Source organism: Scyliorhinus canicula, chromosome 11, assembly GCF_902713615.1.
Source record: "Scyliorhinus canicula chromosome 11, sScyCan1.1, whole genome shotgun sequence".
Classification (NCBI taxonomy): domain Eukaryota; kingdom Metazoa; phylum Chordata; class Chondrichthyes; order Carcharhiniformes; family Scyliorhinidae; genus Scyliorhinus; species Scyliorhinus canicula.
In genome coordinates this window covers 20,929,699-20,950,600 of record NC_052156.1, presented here as the reverse complement: position 1 = coordinate 20,950,600, position 20,902 = coordinate 20,929,699, and the positions used below count along the sequence as shown (strand labels likewise).

The 20,902-nt window shown below is 47.7% G+C and overlaps 1 protein-coding gene across 1 annotated transcript in view; it reads right to left on the bottom strand.

The window, feature by feature from the left end:
- Positions 1 to 299: 299 nt before the first annotated feature.
- The window catches only part of LOC119973892 (elongation factor 1-alpha, oocyte form-like), a 32,424-nt gene continuing 11,821 nt past the window's right edge, over positions 300 to 20,902 (bottom strand). The window contains exons 2-8 of the mRNA XM_038812475.1: positions 9,707 to 9,878; positions 8,584 to 8,763; positions 6,831 to 7,127; positions 5,464 to 5,614; positions 5,121 to 5,377; positions 4,447 to 4,681; positions 300 to 707 (exon numbers count right to left, since the gene is read on the bottom strand). Of these exons, the coding sequence (XP_038668403.1) occupies positions 586 to 707; positions 4,447 to 4,681; positions 5,121 to 5,377; positions 5,464 to 5,614; positions 6,831 to 7,127; positions 8,584 to 8,763; positions 9,707 to 9,878 (1,414 nt within the window). The 3' untranslated portion in view covers positions 300 to 585. The remainder of the gene's footprint in view (positions 708 to 4,446; positions 4,682 to 5,120; positions 5,378 to 5,463; positions 5,615 to 6,830; positions 7,128 to 8,583; positions 8,764 to 9,706; positions 9,879 to 20,902) is intronic.

Sequence of the window (20,902 nt, the reverse complement as noted above, 5' to 3'; positions counted from 1 at the left end):
GGAGGGTTGGACAATTTACCCAAGTTATCTACCAATGTACAAAACTACACATGAGCAAGCCAGTTCTTTCATTCCACCAGCCACTTTGTAAAGTCACCTCATAAGTGGCACGGTAAAATATTTGAAATCTGCTCAGATAGTAAAATTACATTTATTTGCTAGCTTATGATAGCTAGCAGTGTTCTTAATGGAGGGCTACATTAACCAGTGGAGGGCTACATTAACCAATTAAACCTGGAACAGGAACATGTACTCGAAGGTGCCAAATGCAAGAAAATAGTCCAAGACAGGTATACCTGTAATGTCAAAAGTAAAGTTTTACTATAATGAACCTTGATTTAAATTACAAGGTAAAGCATTAAATTCCAGGCCAGTACAAATAAGGAAGCACTACAGCAAACAAAGTAGATCTTTGTTAAGGGATGATCAAGAAAATGATGTTAGTCCATCAGGTTTCTAGTTTAAAGAGATATCCGCCACCCCAGGTTAAGAGACAAAGAGTCAAATAACAAATTCAAGCTAGTTTAACTAGTACAGAGTTGGAGACTTTATTGCACAACTAGTTTTGATACATTAAATTTGGGTTCATTTTTTCATAGCCTTGGCAGCAGACTTGGTCACTTTACTGGTCCCAGCTGTTTTCTTATCCACTGCCTTGATTACTCCAACAGCCACCGTCTGTCTCATGTCCCGCACAGCAAAACGACCTGCAACAAAGTTCCAAAATGAACACCCCTTCCCTTTGTACAAGTGAAATGGAAGGCCATGGTAGAAAGGTGCTTAAGCAGCAATGAGTGTTCAGGGACACAAGCCAACATGGAGGTTTTTCCCCAATCAGGGATTGGATTATCTGAAAATGAATAATTTGCAAGGCTCTGGGGAGAAAGCAGGGGCGTGATGGCAGGCGAATAGCCCCTTTAGGAGGAGCAACACTGACATGATCTGTGCTGTAACCAGTCTATAAATAAAACAAACAATTGTTGCCAGCTAAGTTGGGCTCATGGGGATGGAAAAGGAAGAAATTTTTAAAAAAGTGGACTTCTGGTCGCACACAGGGCAGCTCCGGCTCAAAGGTATTGGTTTTGGCTCTTTCCAGTGTCATGGGTAGATTTGGCAGAAGAGTAGAGTGTAAGGGAAGAAGGTCTCCCCTGGATTGGCATGTTCACTGGCTAGCAGACAGTGCAGATCCTGGCTAATGACTTGGAGGAGACTTGCGGCACAGCACTAATTGTGAAAATGGCAGAGGGGGAAGGGTTGGATACCTCAGATGGAGCAACTGATGAGCTTCAAAAAGGAATTTATTTCAGCCAGGAGATGCCAAATGACTAGACGAGGGCAGTTAAGGGGGCAGTGGCACCTCACATACTCGGGATCAGGTGGAAAGTGCCTCGAAGTGCAGGGGGCAACAGTCTAGGAGGTGGAAAATGTACAACTGGAGTGCCCAGATTTGTGTCTTGGAGATGGAGATTTATGCAGTTGAAGGTGGAGGAGAACAGGTCCAGACCATTGCAGGTCCACCAGAGGGAGTGGAGGGAACAAGCACTACAAATGTTTAGAGTATGTTGGCCAGGTTGGTGGACAAGGCCCCAGATGGGGTCTGGGTCCATAGTTCCTCGAGGCAGAAGCAGAGGAGCCACTGCAGGCAGTGATTGTGTGGATGCACATGCTTTTGGACACAATCTTGAGGTGGGCCAGAGTGCAATGAATCTGGATGAGGGCAATTGAATCCAGATTTACCAGGACATGGAAGCAGGCTAAAAAGGAGTGCACAGTTCAACAAGGCCAAAGCAGTGGCAGTGTTGTACCTGGCCAGAAAAATGAATGTTGGGAATATTGTGGGACGCCAGTGGACGTGAATGACTTAGTCATAAGCTGTGGGAGAGCAGAGAGGTAGTATGGGATAATTCCATGAAAGTTGGGTTTTCTGCTGTTCTGGGTTGCAAGTCTGAGTTGTAAGTTTGTAGGGAAGGCAGGGGGTGATTGCTCACCCCCTTTTTGGTTTTGGTTTTTTCCATGTAAGGGGTGTCTTCTATGGGGCTCTTAGTGTTGATTTTTTTAAAAAACTGATTGGGGGCCTGTTGCACAGGCTAAGGTAGAGTTTGCATGGAGAGGGTGTGGGAGTGTGCGAGATCTGAGCAGCAGGGTTTGGGGGCCTGTTGCACAGGCTAAGGTAGAGTTTGCATGGGGAGGGCGTGGGAGTGAGAGATCTGAGCGGCAGGGTTTGGGGGCCTGTTGCACAGGTGAAGGTAGAGTTTGCATGGGGAGGGCGTGGGAGTGAGAGATCTGAGCGGCAGGGTTTGGGGGCCTGTTGCACAGGTGAAGGTAGAGTTTGCATGGGGAGGGTGTGGGAGTTTGCATAGAGAGGGTGTGAGAGTGTGCAAGATCTGAGCGGCAGGGTTTGGGATAGAGAGTAGGTTGCAGGAGAGAACACTAATTAGTGTTAGTCAATGTGTACACATCTAATTGGGAAGATGCTGGGCTTGTAAAGAGGTTACTGGGGGCAATTCCAGATTTTCCACCAATTACAGGAGGGGATTGTATTGGTGTTATGGAGCCAAAGTTAGACAGGTCAAGCCCCAAGTCAATGGGATGATGGCAGAGCTGAGGGTTTATGGAAAGAATTGGGGGGGGGGGGGGGGGGGGGGGTAGAATCTGTGGAAGTTCAGGACCCCAGGAGTATTCCTACAACAGAGCCCATTAGAGTCCACACGAGCATAGAGAGCACCCTTCCACCCTACCCCGCAAGGGGCAATTTAGCATGGCCAATCCACCTAACCTGCACATCTTTGGTGTGGGCAGAAACCAGGCACCTGGAGGAAACCCACAGACAGGGAAACTCCACCTACACACAGTCACTGAAGGCCAGAAGTGAACCCTGTCCCTGGAGCAGTCAGTAAATAGGGCTAACCATTGTGCCAGCCATGTAGGTCTACTCTAGGAGTGATGTTTTTGTGGCCAGTCAGTGCTGATAGGGATGGTAGGGGTAGTATAGTGATCTTGTGCAACACTTAGTTGGAGGTAAGTTCAGGACAGGTGCAAAGACCGGGGTGAAGGTTGGATTCAGAACTTCTGGAAAATGTGTTTGAGAGAAGAAGGAGTGTGGGGTTTACGAACTATGTGAAGCGTAATCAGAATGGTGAGGTGTTGGCAGCAGCTATTAGACCAGGTAATGGAGGTAGATAGAAGATACTTGGCAGTCCCCACGAAGGAGTTGTTGACAGAATGGAAGATGTTGCAGGTTAGTTTGGTTGATACAGGCAAGGTGATGGGCAGGTGTGGGACAAAGCAGTGTCATAGGTTGACCCATTAGTTGGTGTCAAGACAGCATTGAAGGATATTTGCAGGAAGGGGAGACAGCAGGAAAAGATAATGGAGGTGATCAAGGCATTCTTATGAGAGGTTGTGCAAAGCTGAGCTGGTTGGAGAGGTGGGGCTGTTTCATGACAGGTTTTGAGTTCTGAGCTGGGGGGGGTGGAGAAAGAATGAGACAGGCACTGGAGGAGCAGGGTGTGGGGGGGGGGGGGGAAGAGAGAAGAGGAGGGAGGAGGAAGGTCCCAGGGATCGGCAGCTTTCCGGTGGAGTTTGAGTTCACCCCCCTCCCCCACATGGGGATGTTCAAGTGAGGCAGTGGACACTGGGGAGTTATCAGCAACATCACAGGCATTGATCTTGTTGATCCTGAAAAAAAAAAGGGGGGGTGAGGACCCACTAGAGTTGACGATTGGGATAAAGTAATTGAAGGTATTTCAATTTGGTCAAGATATTTTGAAGCCACCTGTGTGAGAATGCATGTTTTAAACTGGGGGCGCGGAGAGGGGGGGCAGGGCAAAGAGGCTAGAGTGTGTTAGAGATATGTTCACAGCGGGAGAGGCCTGCTGGACTGGATGAGCTGCAGAGGGTTTGAGTTGCCAAGGAGAAGTGAGATTTCACACGAAAGGAGTTGCAGCCATTCCCCCCCAACTATGGAGTAAGTACACTATTGAAGCAACTGCTGCTCCCTGGTGACTTGGGGTTATGTCAGGATTGGGGACATGTGGGTGGTTGGGAGACCAGGGCAAGGGATTGGTGGTAAGGATAACGCAGTGGAAGGAAGATAGGATGGTTACTCCAGTGAGTTGCAATGCAGTGAGTAAACCTCCTGTGGAAACTGGAACTTGATAAGTGTTGCACAGGGTACACTCAGGAGTGGGTTCTTCCAGGGGGAACAGATGGGCGAGGTCAGATATGCCACTGGGGTGGTGGCCTGACAGACTTGTAAGACTTTCTCTGGCTGGAAGATAAAGTTCACTTTGAGGGGGTGAGGTGGTCAGAAAAGGGCTTTGAAGTGCAGGGGAGGCCATTTGGAGGAACTGATCACCACAGGGTTGGGGGGGGGTAAGATTTAAAAAAGGGGGGGGAAATTGTGCAACCTGTTTGTGTACATTTGGAATTTTAAAAGTCACTCACCAAGGGGAGGATAAGTAGAGAAGGTTTCCACACACATAGGCTTCCCTGGAATCATCACAATAATGCCAGCATCTCCGGATTTCAAACTCTTTGGGTTGTCCTCCAGTTTCTTACCGGATCGACGGTCAATCTTCTGCAACAGTTCAGAGAATTTGCAGGCAATGTGGGCAGTATGGCAATCCAGTACAGGAGAGTAGCCAGCATTGATCTGTCCAGGGTGATTCAGAATGATCACCTGAAAACCAACAGCCAATAATTAAAGCACAGAACGCCACCAGTTGCAAGCATTTATTTAGAAAGGGATCAAGTCCAAGCTAAGATGCAAGATTCAATCGTGCCATTTCTTGTACTTGCTAAAGGTGGATTTATATTTTAACGTCATGCAGTGCATGTACAAGTTACAAGCCAAAAATTGGAAGGGATAAATATTAATCTAGCTCATTACTGCAGGATAATCTTTTAACTATTTGAACAATAGGTGCCCCACTTCCAACATCAACTCAGACTTTGTTCCTTGGCCTTCTGCATCTCCATTTATTTTAATGATCAACCTATAGGTATTTTGAATGCTTGAGCATGGTCTACTCCAGTTCCTATTTATATGTTAAGAGACACAAGTTGCCATTAATTACCAACATGGTAGATGACAAGACCAAATCATGCAGTTTGCTCACCTGGGCTGTGAAACTGCCAGATTCCAAAGGAGGGTCATTCTTACTGTCTCCAGTCACATTCCCACGCCGAATATCTTTTATTGACACATTCTTAACATTGAACCCAACGTTGTCCCCAGGCACTGCTTCTACTAGAGCCTCATGGTGCATCTCTACAGATTTCACTTCAGTAGACAGGTTAACAGGAGCAAAGGTCACCACCATGCCAGCCTTCAGGATTCCCGTCTCTACTCTGCCCACTGGCACAGTACCAATCCCTGCATAGATTGTGGTAGAAAGTTAAAATTCCAAATTTTTGAAATACATTGACTGGATGTTAAAGATAAAATGAACTTGAACTCACCTCCAATCTTGTAGACATCTTGCAGGGGGAGGCGAAGGGGCTTGTTTGTGGGACGTGTTGGAGGAAGAATAGCATCTAGAGCTTCCAGTAAGGTGATGCCAGTTGCATTACCTTCCTTGCGATCCATTTTCCAGCCTTTGAACCAAGGCATCTGTAATAACAGTAGTTAGTTATTAGATACAGCACTTGTACTGATGAAAGACCCAATTAAAACCAAGTTCAGGTACAGCAAAATGATATTCTTGGCGAGAATGCAACCTGAACACTACCAAGAAGTTGTTAAAGCTAATGGAGCTAAATATCTTTGGTTAAGTAATTCTTGCAAGGGTTATTTTGCCAAGAGGGTGATGGGGATACAGCTAGCTAACTGGACAGGTGATGGCAGTGGTATGGTCACTGGACTAGAGGGACGCAGGGTAAAGCTCTGGGGCCTCAGGTTCAAATCTCACTATGGCAGATGGCTAGCACTGCTGGCTCACAGCTCCAGGATGACAGACTGGAGTTTGTCATCAGTGTCTGCATGGGTTTCCTCTGGGTACTTTGTTTCCTTCACAGTCCAAACGATGTGCAGGTTAGGTGGATTGGCCATGATAAATTGACCCTTTGTCAAAAAGGTTAGGTAGGAGGTCTGTACTGTAGAGATTCTGTAACAATCTAACCCCAGATCAGTCATGCTGCAACGTTTCTTAATCAACCCCAACTCATGCCAGCCAGCCCTACCCAAGTGCAATGGCCAAGTCACCAGGAATGATGCCATCATTTCACCCCCACCCCACAATATCCATACCCAAAGCACAAGGCATTCTTTAGTTTCTTCCCTCAAATTTCCGATGACTAGTTTAGCCAGGACCAAATTATCTACATCTCTAGGACCTCCAAACCAAACAATATTCCATTAGCCCACTGAACAAGTAAAAGCTGTCAAATCTATTAGCAGAACACAAAGAATTACCTCACGGTTACAACACCTTAAATCATAGCATCAGACATTTAAACCATCGGCTTACCATTTCTTTAACATTCATGACAGCAGAACCAATAGATTCCATTTCACAACTATTAAAAAACAATGGTAGCTAAGTAACACAAAGGCATGTTGCAATTAAAATGAGCTACAAGACTGTACAGTTGAGGGGATTACCAATCCATGATAAAATTTCATTAAAAAAATTTGCATCAAATCTATTGCTCAGCAAACAGACAGTTACTAATTAGATAACTAGAAGGAAGGGATTGGTTATACTCAACACAAACCCATTAGGCAGAATGGCCACTTTGAGTTGCAAGTATTAGACAATATTGTATGGCTGGGATTGTTTCTCCAAATAAAAAACATACACAAGAGGCAAAAGTGAATGTCCACTTACTTTTTTGCTGGGTTCTAGCATGTTGTCCCCATGCCATCCTGAAATTGGTACAAAGGCCACCCCAGCAGGATTGTAGCCAATTTTCTTGATATAGGTGCTCACTTCTTTCACAATTTCTTCATATCTCTTGTTGCTGAAGTTGGGCTCCGTGGAGTCCATCTTGTTAACGCCAACAATGAGCTGCTTGACTCCCAGGGTGAAAGCCAGGAGTGCATGTTCCCTGGTCTGCCCATTCTTTGAAATGCCAGCCTCAAATTCACCAACACCAGCAGCCACAACCAGCACTGCACAGTCAGCCTGAAAAGAGATTTAATTCTGTTAGACAATATTACTCATCATGATAAACAGGCATTTGGCCATTGGCTACACCATTGTGCGCTCGGGTCTTGGAAGGGTTCACATTCATACACGACATCCATGATAATGCCATACCTATATTAGCATAAGGTGGTAGCAATAGTATAATTTGTCCTTTGTAGGCTGGAGCATGGAACTTCTGCTTATAGTATTACAGATCTACAAACTCAATGTTGAAGGCAGAATATAATGTAGGAAAATGTGAACTTATGGACTTTGCTTGAAAGAAAGAGTGGCAGAAAGACTGCCGCATGGATTTGGGGGTCCTTGTGGTCACAAAAGCAAACATGCAAGTTCAGCAGGCAATTTATTTTTTTATTTCAAAGGGCATGGAACATAGAAATAGGAAAGTCCTGCTAAAACTGTACAATACACTAGTTAATACTCCAGGTGTGGTCCATCAATCCAATGAAAGATTTACAGAGAAGGTTCACCAGGTTAGATTCCAGGTATGTCAGGATTTTCTTACATGGAGGTGGAGTAGGTTAGTCCTAGAGGCAACCAGAGACATAGGATTCTCAGTGGGCTTGACAGGTAGATGCATAGGGGTAATTTCATCTTGTGGGACAGTCTCTAATCTCCTAAAACAGAGGGAAAATTTCCGACTGCAGAGAGCTGTAGAGGCTGGGTTGTTATGTTCAAGGCAGAGAATTTTTGAAATAGTAAGGAAATCAAGGTTATGGGGATAAGGCAGGAAAGAATTTAGGATCATCATATCAGTCATGATCGCATTGAGAGCAGACTTGATGGGCTGAATGGCTTACTTCTGGTCCTTTGGTCTTATGGCAGAAAAGGGACTTGCTCACATTTAGTCATCAAATTCTTAAGTAATAAACTAGTGCAGTTGAAGGATGGGGAGGTTATACAGAGTGTGACACTGAGCCCAAGAAGAGGGCTAAGGTTGTAAAGGAGTGGGGAACCAGTATCTTTAGAGGCCAGGGCCTTTGTAAATTGGCATAGTTTCGCAGAATGTGTGGTGGATGAAAGGGCGACTGAATTAACAGGTTAATTGTCATTAGATTATGGGCAGCACGGTGGCGCAGTGGTTAGCATTGTGCCTCACGGCGCTGCGGTCCCAGGTTCAATCCCGGCTCTGGGTCACTGTCCATGTGGAGTTTGCACAGGTTTCGCCCCCACAACCCAAAGATGTGCCGGGTAGGTGGAGCGGCCTTGTTAAATTGCCCCTTAATTGGAAAATATTAATTGGGTACACTAAATATATTTTTTTAAATGGTCATTAGATTAAACTCTTAAAAAAAAACTTAGGCTTGCGATGCAGAACAATTTGATTTATTTTGCCCCTCAAACCCTTTCTCTGCAAGTGTGCAGATACAAGTCCAAAGATCCACTATTCTCATATTAACAAACATTTGATTTTTCTGGTTTTAAAGCATACCTGGGAGGTCCCAGTGATCATATTCTTTATGAAGTCCCTGTGCCCAGGTGCATCAATGATAGTGATGTAGTACTTGGCAGTTTCAAACTTCCACAGGGAAATATCAATAGTTATACCACGCTCTCTCTCTGCCTTAAGTTTATCTAGCACCCAGGCATACTTGAATGAGCCTTTACCCATCTGCAAGGTAAAAGTATAGTGTGAGAAAAGAAAAAACACTTCCCATTTCTGCATCAGTTACATGCAGCACTTTAGGTTCTTCCCAACACATTAAAAATCTTCAGTCAAGAATACTTGCATTGCTGAATGGCAATGCATTCACCTCACGACTTTAATGGAGGGGTAACCTTAAGTAAGACTCAACTGATGTGCCAAACTAGAATTTGATTCAAGTGACCCAACAGTACTGGATCATGTCATTTGGTATTAGTTCAACAAATACTCTATTAATAATTTGAAGGATTTAACCATATATGGATGTTGTCAGCCATTTACAACTAACCCACATTTAAGTTGGAACACAAACTAAACAAGGACATTACATGCCAGGAACTTAGTTCATTCTTTGAAGACTCCGACTGCTTTGATGATAATTCACTTCTACATTTTTATAAATTTGTGACTCCCACTGGGAAAATAGGGCAGAAGAACAAATAAATCAGTAACGCTGCAAGAAAGAAAGAAAATGCAGAGAATTATCTTGGGTTTAAAAAAAAAGAACATATTTTCTTTGCAGTTTAAATTTATTAAGGCAGGAGTTGCCTGGATTACGCTGCGGGGGCAGGGTGGGAGAAAGAAATAAAACAGAACTTGTCCAAAACCCTCAAATCAAATATCAAACTGCCACACAACATAGTGGCTCATTGCCCAAGTCAATGAAGACAAACACACAAATTTAAGCATCTTCAGGATTTCACAATTTGTTTACAATAAACAGACCATAAAAACATTGAACTTGGAAGCCAACTAATCAAAGAAAAAAAAAGGCAGCAACATAACTTCACAAACCAGTACAACTGAGAATAGTTCAGGATTAGTCTTGAATAAGGGGGAGGACAGATAGAAGAAATATAGTTACTACAACACCTCAAGTAAAAACTTGCATTGACAAAAGCACATTTACCTCAGCAGCTTCCTTCTCAAACTTTTCAATAGTCCTCTTGTCAATGCCTCCGCATTTGTAGATCAAGTGACCAGTAGTAGTAGATTTACCAGAGTCCACATGCCCAATGACTACAATATTAATGTGGATTTTCTCTTTACCCATGGTGATGGTAACTCCAAGAAAACAATACCTTAAAAAAAATAGAAGAATAGCATTGCTACCAAGAGCAGCATTTATATCAGCTGGCTAGCCTGTTTCTTGGGCCACTATGCACCTGCATTGAATGAACCAACAAATTGGGCTCGTTAGCATTCAGTTAGGCAAATAACACTCTTGCTACCCAGTTTGGATGATTAAGTCTTTTTTAAAGGGGCACAGAGAACGATCACCAAATCCTAAGAGAAACCTAAAGCAATGTTCCTTTTATCTACTCGACATTCTGGTCACGGTATCCATCAGTCATGGCAGACACTGGGCGCTCTTTCTCCAGGGTCTCCAGGGCATGGACAGATCCGCCAGACAGAGGCAGGCAGCTGGGCTAAATAGCGTCCCTGCCGCCTCCAGACCTCACTCTGCTTGGAGCCATCACCTTCACAAGGGCCAGCAGCAGACCTAATGAGGACATCCTCGGACCTGCCCACTCTCCTCCACACTGGGTGACCAAGGATTAGGAGCATTGTTCTGAATTGCTACCAGAAACAAAGGAGAAGCGCCTCTCATTCTGTATAAATGTGAAACAGACATATCCAGGCATTCTGGTACAGCAGAATCAGAATCAGTTTGTTACCTCTTCAGTGAATGATAAAGGCAGGTTGCCCCAGTATAATTGCACGTCCTCCCCCTGTGTGCGTGGGTTTCCTCCAGGTGCTCCGGTTTCCTCCCACAGTCCAAAGATGTGCGGGTTAGGTGGATTGGCCATGCTAAAATTGCCCGTAGTGTCCTAATAAAAGTAAGGTTAAGGGGGGGGGGTTGTTGGGTTACAGGTATAGGGTGGATACGTGGGTTTCAGTAGGGTGATCATGGCTCGGCACAACATCGAGGGCCGAAGGGCCTGTTCTGTGCTGTACTGTTCTATGTTCTATGTTCTAATTGAATAAGAAAAAACCTAACCAAAGTGCCCCCTTTTGAGAGGTTCACGACCAATAGAAAACTTAAACAAAGGCAGCTTATAAATGATAATGTTTATTTACAACATGCACCAAAAATGTCAGTCCCTGCACTACCAACCGGATGCAAAGGCCTCGAGCAGACCAGGAGATGTGTGCTCCTTCTCCAGGGGCACCCAGGTGGCAACAGGGACTCAGAAGGGCAGCCAGAGTGACCAGTCTCACTAGTCACGTCCAACCTTCACCAATGGCTGGCCACCTTAGGCCAGGGACCGATACACCAGGAGCTCCTATGAATTCCCTGTGTCACCTCTCCACACTGGGTGGCCAAAGATCAGGTGTGTGAGACTGAAGTGGAGCTAAAAGATGAGGAATTGCAACATCCACAGCCAAAATGGAAAAAGGGCTGCAAGCTCTCACACTCTTGTGCAAATGTGAAATGCAGATGCACCCACGTTACTGTCCGTCCCAGTTTGTGACGGACAGGACAGCCAGTGGGGGCAGTTGAGTACAGCTCCAATAACATTCACGAAACTCCACTCCATCCAGCAGCCTGATTGATTGGCACCCCATCCACATATACTCCCTCCCTCCATCACCGATGCACAGTCGCAGCCGTATGTGCCATCTACAAGAAGCATGGCAGGAGCTCACCAAGGGTCCTTTGGCAGCATCTTCCAAACCCGCAAATGCTGGCATCTAGAAGGACAAGGGCAGCAGGCACAGGAGAACACTGTGAACTTCTCCTCCAAGTTGCTGACCATCCTGACTTGGAAATTTACCGCTGTTCCTTCATTGTCGCTGGGGCAAAATGCTGGATCACCCTCTCCGACAGCATGGTGGGTGCATTTACTCCACAGGGACTGCAACAGTTCAAGAAGGCAGCTCGCCACCATCTTCTCAATTAGGGAAGAGCAATGAATGCCGGAGACACCTACACCCCTTGACTGAATAAAAATAGAAGTACCATGTTATACCATCAGGTCATAATGGCCCATTCAAATGGACCATTCAACAAATGGCACTTCCACAATCAGGACATTTCTGACAGAAAAACAGATACATTTTGAATTGGGGGAAATGTTAATTTTATTATGGTGGGATTGAGGGGGTGGGAGTAGGGGCAAACATATAAGGCATGATTTTCCTACCGTGTTGTGCTTAGCGCCGATCCCATTATGCTGGGTGCATCGCAGGAGAGGCCCAAAATGGGCTTTGCGCCGGCCATCAAGCCAACCATGAGTCACCCGTTGGTGAATCCAGATCAAGATCACAACCAAAAAGCCAGCAGGAAACACCCTGCTAAACCTGCCCAAAATGATGCTCAGGGCGCGATCCAGCACCACCCTGCACCAGAAAGGCAGTTTGCCGCGGCACAGCATGGCCGATGAAAGTCGGAACACGCTGCTCCCGGGATCTACCCGGCTTGCCACGCCTCGCAAGATCCAATGAGATACCACGAGACATGCGATGTGAAACGTGCCCATTGTGGGCGGGATCACCTTGCAGCACATCTGCACATTAAAGTGTGGCAGTTAGCAAATGTGCAGATTCCCGAGGTATCTGAGGCTTTGGGATTCATCTCCTTCACCTTGGAGACCTCGGGCGAGCGCCATTCAGCACTTATCCTCGCAAACGGGGACCAGACGGAGCGGCACTCATAGGGATGTCCCAAGGGATCGGAGGCCCCTCGCTGCAAGCCCTTTGGACAGAGTGTTGCCCTGACATCCGGCAACGACTGCTGGAAGGGGCCGCGCTCGACCTAATGGCGACAAAGACTTTAGCGTTCTCCATGACAGTCGCTTCGCGTAATGTACAGTCCTACCCCGCTCACCGCGCGGCCCACCCATCCTACCCCTCGTGGACCCCGCAACCGACCCCCCCCCCCCCCCGACTGGGGCCACTTCCGCGCAATATACCTGCGCTGCTTGCCACACCGCGCACTCTGGGGGACCCCGCTGCTACTTCTGCGGCCAGCAGAAGCACCCCCGCCAGGGCTGCCCGGCCCGCACCACGACCTGTAAATCCTGTGGCAAGAAAGGCCATTTTGCAGCGGTGTGTCAGGCCCGCACAGTTGCCGCTATCGCGCCCGACCTCTCCCCCTTCCCTCAGCCGATCGCGCAATGGGCGCCACCGTCCTCTGCTCCCGGGGCCACGTGCAACCAGTGGGCGCCGCCATCTTCTCCTCCCAGGTCCACGTGCGGCCCGTGGGCGCCGCTATCTTGCGCCAGCCCCACAACGTGCGCACCATGGGCACCACCATCTTCCCCCCCGGGTCCACGTGCGGCCAGTGGGCGCCGCCATCTTGCCCCGCCCCCACAACGTGCGCTGCATGGGCGCCGCCATCTTCTCCCCCACAGGTACTTTGGACGCTGCCATTTTGTCCTCCCCTCGGGACTGGACCACGGGACCCGGGTCGCTGCCGCTCCTCGTCGGACTCCTCGGATGATCGGCCGCTACTCGCCTCCATGACGCTCGACCAGTCCCGTCCTCAAAACCTGGCTACCGCTTCAACGATGGTGCTCATCAACGGCCACGCGACCTACTGCCTACTAGACTCCGGGTGCACCGATAGCTTCATCCACCCGGACACGGTAAGGCGCTGCTCCCTCGCGGTCCATCCCGCCAACCAGCGGATCTCCCTGGCTTCCGGATCCCACTCTGTCCCGATCCGGGGTTTCTGTCTGGTCAACCTCACCGTACAGGGCGTTGAATTCAATGGTTTCCGCCTGTACGTTCTCCCCAACCTCTGTGCTACACTTTTACTGGGCCTAGATTTCCAATGTAACCTCCAGAGCCTCACCCTCAAATTTGGCGGGCCCCTACCCCCACTCACCGTTTGGGGCCTCACGACCCTCAAGGTTGACCCTCCCTCCCTCTTTGCCAATCTGACTGCAGATTGCAAGCCCGTCTCCACCAGGAGCAGACGGTATAGCACCCAGGACAAGACCTTCATCTGGTCCGAAGTCCAGCGGCTGCTTCGGGAGGGTATTATTGAGGCCAGCAACAGCCCCTGGAGAACCCAAGTGGTGGTGGTTAAAACTGGGGAGAAACACAGGATGGTCGTGGACTACAACCAGACCATCAACCGGTACACGCAGCTCGACGTGTACCCCCTCCCCCGCATTTCTGATATGGTCAATCAGATTGCACAGTACCGGGTCTTCTCAACGATTGACCTGAAGTCTGCGTACCACCAGCTCCCCATCCGCAAATCGGACCGTCCCTACACTGCCTTCGAGGCGGACGGTCGACTCTATCAATTTCTTAGGGTTCCCTTCGGCGTCACTAATGGTGTCTCGGTATTCCAAAGAGAAATGGACCGAATGGTTGACCGGTACGAACTGCGGGCCACGTTTCCGCACTTAGACAATGTCACCATCTGTGGCCACGACCAGCAGGACCACGACACCAACCTTGCCAAATTTCTCCACACCGCATCTCTCCTCAACCTCACTTATAACAAGGAGAAGTGCGTATTCAGCACAAACCGCTTAGCCATCCTCAGCTACGTAGTCCAAAACGGACTACTGGGGCCCGATCCCGACCGCATGTGCCCCCTCATGGAGCTCCCCCTTCCCCACTGCCCCATGGCCCTCAAACGCTGCCTGGGGTTCTTCTCTTACTTCGCCCAGTGGGTCCCACAATACGCGGACAAGGCCCGCCCACTTATACAGTCCACTCAATTTCCCCTCACGGCCGAGGCCCGTATTCGCTCAGACATAGCCAAGGCCGGGATGCACGCAGTAGAGAGGAACGTTTCAGATGTCGCCCTTGCCGCCACTCTAAACCAGGCAGGCAGACCCGTGGCATTCTTTTCCCGCACCCTCCATGCCTCTGAAATTCGACATTCGTCTGTTGAAAAGGAGGCCCAGGCAATCGTTGAAGCAGTGCGGCACTGGAGGCATTACCTGACCGGCAGGAGATTCACTCTCCTCACTGACCAACGATCGGTAGCCTTCATGTTTAACAACACGCAGCGGGGCAAGATCAAAAACGATAAAATCTTGAGGTGGAGAATCGAGCTCCCCACCTAGAATTACGAGATCTTGTATCGCCCCGGCAAGCTCAACGAGCCCCCAGACGCCCTCTCCCGAGGTACATGGGCCAGCGCACAAGTGAACCAGCTCTGTGCCCTTCACGACAGCATTTGCCATCCGGGAGTCACTCGGTTGTACCACCTAGTCACAGCCTGCAATCTGCCCTACTCCGTCGAGGAAGTACAGACAGTCACCAGAGACTGCCAGGTCTGTGCGGAGTGCAAGCCGCACTTCTACCGGCCAGACCACGCGTGCCTGGTGAAAGCGTCCCGCCCCTTTGAATGCCTCAGCGTGGATTTCAAAGGGCCCCTCCCCTCCACCGACCGCAACACTTACATCTTTAGTGTGGTCGATGAATTCTCTAGGTTCCCCTTCGCCATCCCATGCCTGGATATGACGTCTGCCACCGTCATCAAGGCCCTTGATTCCATATTCGCTCTGTTCGGTTTCCACGACTACATCCACAGTCACAGGGGATCCTCATTCATTAGCGATGAGCTGCGTCAGTCCCTGCTCAGCAGGGGTATCGCCTTCAGCAGGACGACCAGCTACAACCCCCGGGGAAACGGGCAGGTCGAGAGGGAGAACGGGACGGTTTGGAGGGCTGTCCAGCTGGACCTATGGTCCAGAAACCTCCCAGCCGCTCGCTGGCAGCAGGTCCTCCCGGATGCATTGCACTCCATCCGGTCTCTACTGTGCACCGCCACGAATAACACGCCCCATGAACGTGTTTTTACCTTCTCAAGGAAGTCTACATCCGGGGTGTCGCTCCCGACTTGGCTCGCAGCTCCAGGGCTAGTCCTACTTCGTAGGCACGTCCGACTCTACAAGGCGAACCCTCTGGTGGACAGGGTACGCCTGCTCCACGTGAACCCCCAGTATGTCTACGTGGAGTTCCCCGTCGGCCGCCAGGATACAGTCTCGCTCAGGGACCTGGCTCCCTCGGGTGCCGATCCCCCTCCCACACACCTCCCCACCCACGCGCCACCCTCCCCTCCCCCAGCGCTTCCAGCATCAGCCCCACCCTGTCCATCCCTCCTTCCCCTGCCCACACTAGAGGACATGGAAGATTTCGGTACGCTCCCGGAGTCATCCAGCCACTGGCCAGTGTGGTGAATGTGATTCACACCAGATTGTAATCTGTATATACATGTGTCTGTATTGTAAGTGCAGTTGCACTACCTGTCCTCCAGGGGGAGTAGCTCTGGGAATGCTTCTCCCTTGGCTTAGCCCAGGACTCCTCCACCGGAAGCTGCTGTATAAAAGGTCAGTGCCACATGGTCAGCCGGCCAGTTCACCGAAAGTTCAATGGCTAATAGGCTGGCTCTGTTGTGATTATATTAAAACCGCTATTCTAATCCTACAAGCACGTGTCTGTAGAATTGTTGGTTCCAACAGCCAGCACCAACACCGCCAGCACCGATGACGCCGACACAGCCTGTACAGACGTCGCCACCACTGCTGCGTCGCTCTCGACGAACCGTCAGACCACCGGTCAGACTTAACCTCTGACGGACACTGGGTTGCAAAATGGACACGTAATTTTTTTTCCCCTCCCCTCTGTAAATAATTCACGGATCATGTATATAGTTCCACATCACCCCCGCCGGACTCATTTTTAACAGGGGGTGAATGTGGTGATCCACCACTGTGTAATTATGTGTGTGCCTGTATTAGGGGATGTACAGCAATACCTGTATTACAGGTTTGTCGGTAGCCCCTGCCGGCTAGCTCCGCCCACAGAGAGCAGTATAAATATGTATGAGTTCTCCTGAGCTGCTATTCTACCAGCTGCAGTTGGAGGATAAACATCTCACGGTAATAAAGCCTCTCTTGTACCGATGCGAGTCTTTAAGTGCAATTGATAGCGCATCAGAGGCCAGAATTGAACCAGGTCCCTGGTGCTGTGAGGCAGCAGTGCTAACTACTGTGCCACCCTGCTGCCCCACAAGAGGCACATGCTGCCCCACATGTTGTCCCATGATAGTGATTATCCCCCATGAAGACTGCTTGCTTACTCAAGGCCTTGCTGAGCCTGATAAAACAAAAGCATCGCCCCACGATAAATCTACCTCAATTATAAGATTTAAGTCACAGCTTTGCATCAGCAAAGAAATATTCTACTTTATGGCAGCTAGCATTGAAAGCTATTGCTGTCAGGACAATTTGGGCAGGTGATGGACAGCAAAATGGATAGCTTGTCCAAACTAACCGTAGTTACATAGTTCTGAAATCTGTATCGAAAGGCCATTCAATTTCCGCAGTATCCACAGGTCACATAAAGTTTCTAGCAAATCTATGGATACCACAAAATCATATTCTGTGTTTAACCGGGCATATAAAAAGATGTACACATGGGCAAGTGTTTACAGAGACCCTTGCCCGTGACCTTTGTTAACATGTTAACTTTGTTAACTGTGCGGAGTCTGCACGTCCTCCCCGTGTGTGCGTGGGTTTCCTCCGGTTTCCTCCCACAGTCCAAAGATGTGCGGGTTAGGTGGATTGGCCATGCTAAATTGCCCGTAGTGTCCTAAAAAGTAAGGTTAAGGGGGGGGTTGTTGGGTAACGGGTATAGGGTGGATACGTGGGTTTGAGTAGGGTGATCATTGCTCGGCACAACATTGAGGGCCGAAGGGCCTGTTCTGTGCTGTACTGTTCTATGTTCTATGTTCCTCTATGTACTAGATGCTGTGGTATGAAGAGGCAAGAGTTCAGCTCCTTTTTCACCAACATACCTTTAACGGTTCAAACTCACTCTACACAGAACTCCATAGATCATCACAAGCTCCAGAGTCAACTTAACATAAATGGACAATCATTGAACACTTAACATAAATGAGACAACTAATTGCAAAGTCTCTTAGCCCATTACTTAACAACCTTGCACTCCGGACCTGGATATCAGCTGAATGAAGTAAGGTTTCTAAGGACAGCCACCCGTGCCAATACTTGTTCCTTAACCAATTTGAGTAACACAAAAACTGATTGTGGAGTTGTGCTGTATACAAAATGGCTGCCATGTTCCCTGTGTTATTTCAGTGAATGTATTTGGGGGGAAAAGCACTATGATGGCTGTATAGCATTTTGAGCCAATAGGCAAATGCAAAACTTTTTTTCCAGTTCCACACAGTGTGAGGCTTATGACTGACAAGCTTTCAGAGTGAGAGAGAGAATGAAAATTGACCCACCCCTCACCCCTCACGTATAAATCAAGAGCGAAACTGAAGGCTTGACTGATGATTAATTAAGCAAAAGAATATATATTCCCATTGGAAGGCTGAAGGAGGGGAAAGGGGAAAATATTTAGAAACCAAAAAAAAAAAGGTATTTCCTGGGCATATTGCAATGATTTAGGACTGAGCTAGTCTGTAGCACAGCCCAGAGTGCCAGGTTGGCCTTGGAGGGGAGTTTGTGCCAGGAGTGATACATATACAGCAAACAACTCTGCAATTCAAGCTTTTTATTTCTGGATTAAAGCTGCACGAGGTTCATGGTCAAACAAGTACCTTTGATGTAATGATGTTATCACACCATGAGTCAGATTACTGAGCACACCTATGTTTGCACACCTGGTAAAGCTAAGGGCTGGAGCGAGCAATAGCACTTTGCTGATATGTTCCAGGGTATTCTGCTTACCACAAGGGCCGGTGTTTTTGTAGAACTGAATTCATTTTTGCACATGTGTTAATGGCGTGATGCCTGAGTAAACAAAGTATATTATAGTAGAACTTCCTATTGGGGAAGTTCACATGAGCATTTGACACACTTATGTTATATTCCATAAAAATGTTAGGTGTTGCTTTACTTAGAACAATAGCACTACTACAGTGCAGAAAGAGATCATTCAGCCCATCGCATCTGTACTGACCTCTGAAAGAGCACCCAATTTAGGCCCACTACCCTGCCCTACGCCCGTAACCCCACTTAACCCATACATCTTTGTACACTAAGAGGCAATTTAGCATAGCCAATCCACCTAATTTGCATTTCTTTGGTTTGGGAGGAAACCGGAGTACCCGGTGGAAACCCACGCAGACACTGGGAGACCATACAAACGCCACTAGACAATAACCGAAGGCTGGAATTGCAAATGGGTCTCTGGCGCTGTGAGGCAGTAATGCTAACCACTGGGCTACCATGCTGCCCCCGTTGTTGACACATTCTTGGACGACTCCGTAGCACATTGGCTAGCACTGTTGCTTCACAGTGGCAGGGTCCCAGGTTCGATTCCCGGCTTGGGTCACTGTCTGTGTGGAGTCTGTACATTCTCCCCGTGTCTGCGTGGGTTTCCTGCGGGTGCTCCGGTTTCCTCCCACAAGTCCCGAAAGACGTGTTGTTAGGAAATTTGGACATTCTGAATTCTCCCTCCGTGTACCCAAACAGGTGCCGGAATGTGGCGACTAGGGGCTTTTCTCAGTAACTTGATTACCGTGTTAATGTAAGCCTACTTGTGACAATAAAGATTATCAAAAAGAATATTTTAGATATGACTCCTTTGATAGAAGCAAGGCAATAGTAACAAGCTGTCTACGTTTTCTAAATGAGCGACACATCTCTGTGACTCTACACATAGGTCCTGTACAGTAAATCTGGCTGGCCCCCTGTGTTTTAGTTGTCCCTTATCTGTGATTCTGAACATTGCAATCAATACATTGTGGGCATTCATCATTTATTATTCTAGGAGAAGGCCTCTGTTGTGCAACAATGGTTACAGATGCGAGTTAGGAATCCGAGAGAGACAATGTCAATAAGCCTTCTCCAGGGTGCATCTGCACATGAGTCAGAAATGCTTCATAACCTCAAACTCCCTTCACTAAGTGAACAAAGCTCACAATGGTGACAGCTCCCAACACTCATCGCTCATGTTCATCTCACAATTCATAAGCTCACCCTGCCTCTTATGAAAAGAAACTTTAATCTTCTGCATGTGTTGAAAAGCAAGCCTCGGTACTAAAATTGTTAGGGTGCAGAGGAGATTTACCAGGTTGTTGCCTGGCTGGAGAGTTTTAGATAGGAAGAGACATTGGATAGGCTGGGGCTGTTTCCCAAATCTATTGTGCTGTTCCTCCATATCTCTTTACCTTCCTCCAGCTCGACAACGCTACAAGGACTCTGTGTTCCTTCAAGTTTGGTCGCCACTGTACCCCTACTTCCTTTGACCCAACATTGACAAGCCTCAGCCATCTAGACCCTAAGCTCTAGACCCTAAGCTCTGAAATTCTTTCACTCCCCCTCCCTTGATTTCTGTAAGGCACTTCATAAAATGGTACTTCCCAAACCTTTTCCCACTGTAACCTCATTTTTGCACTTGAAACTTTACATGATTCTGTATTGGTTGCAGGGGAGGGAGGGAGGTTGGCCATGGTAGCTGATAGAACGGTGTGTGACTTGGGACAAGAACCAACCAGAATGGAAGTGTCCCTTTAAGAAAACGTTTTGTCTTATCATATGGCTTCAGTGATGTAATTTTGTGGGTGGAGCCCAGCTGTGGCTGTGAGGTTTCTTTTACTTTCACTTTACTTTTAACTGCTATAGGCTACAGACAGAGAAAATAAGTGTTTTGGCCTGTCTCTCTCTATTTTCATTTTAAATATCTGTCCAGTAAAAAATCATATTGATTATAGCGACCTGCTATGGTAACTTAAAAGAGATAGTTTGCTTTCCGGAAGGGTTTAAACCTGCTGGTGAGATGGGGTCAGAATCTCAGGAAAGGCCAGTCTTATTCAAGTAAGAATGCAGAGTGCTAGGCCACGCCCTTGAAAGTGGGTTTTGGTTTATGGGATGTTTTTGAATTGGAACAGTTAAGGGGGAATTCGTTTCGTGTTATATATAGATTACAGTAGCTGTGGGGTGTCTTTAATTTTTATAATTGATAAAAATGCTTGCTGTGTGTTTATATAAATGTCAACGAAGTTCTTAGAATAAAGTATATTTTGATTAAAGTGTCTAAGAAGACTGTTGAATCACTCCTGAAGGGAAGGCTCTTGTGCTCATCCTAGCCAAATTCAACATAAACGTTGTCGATCAGGTGGACTTCATAATATCCTTTGGAGTTTTTAAGCCCTGGC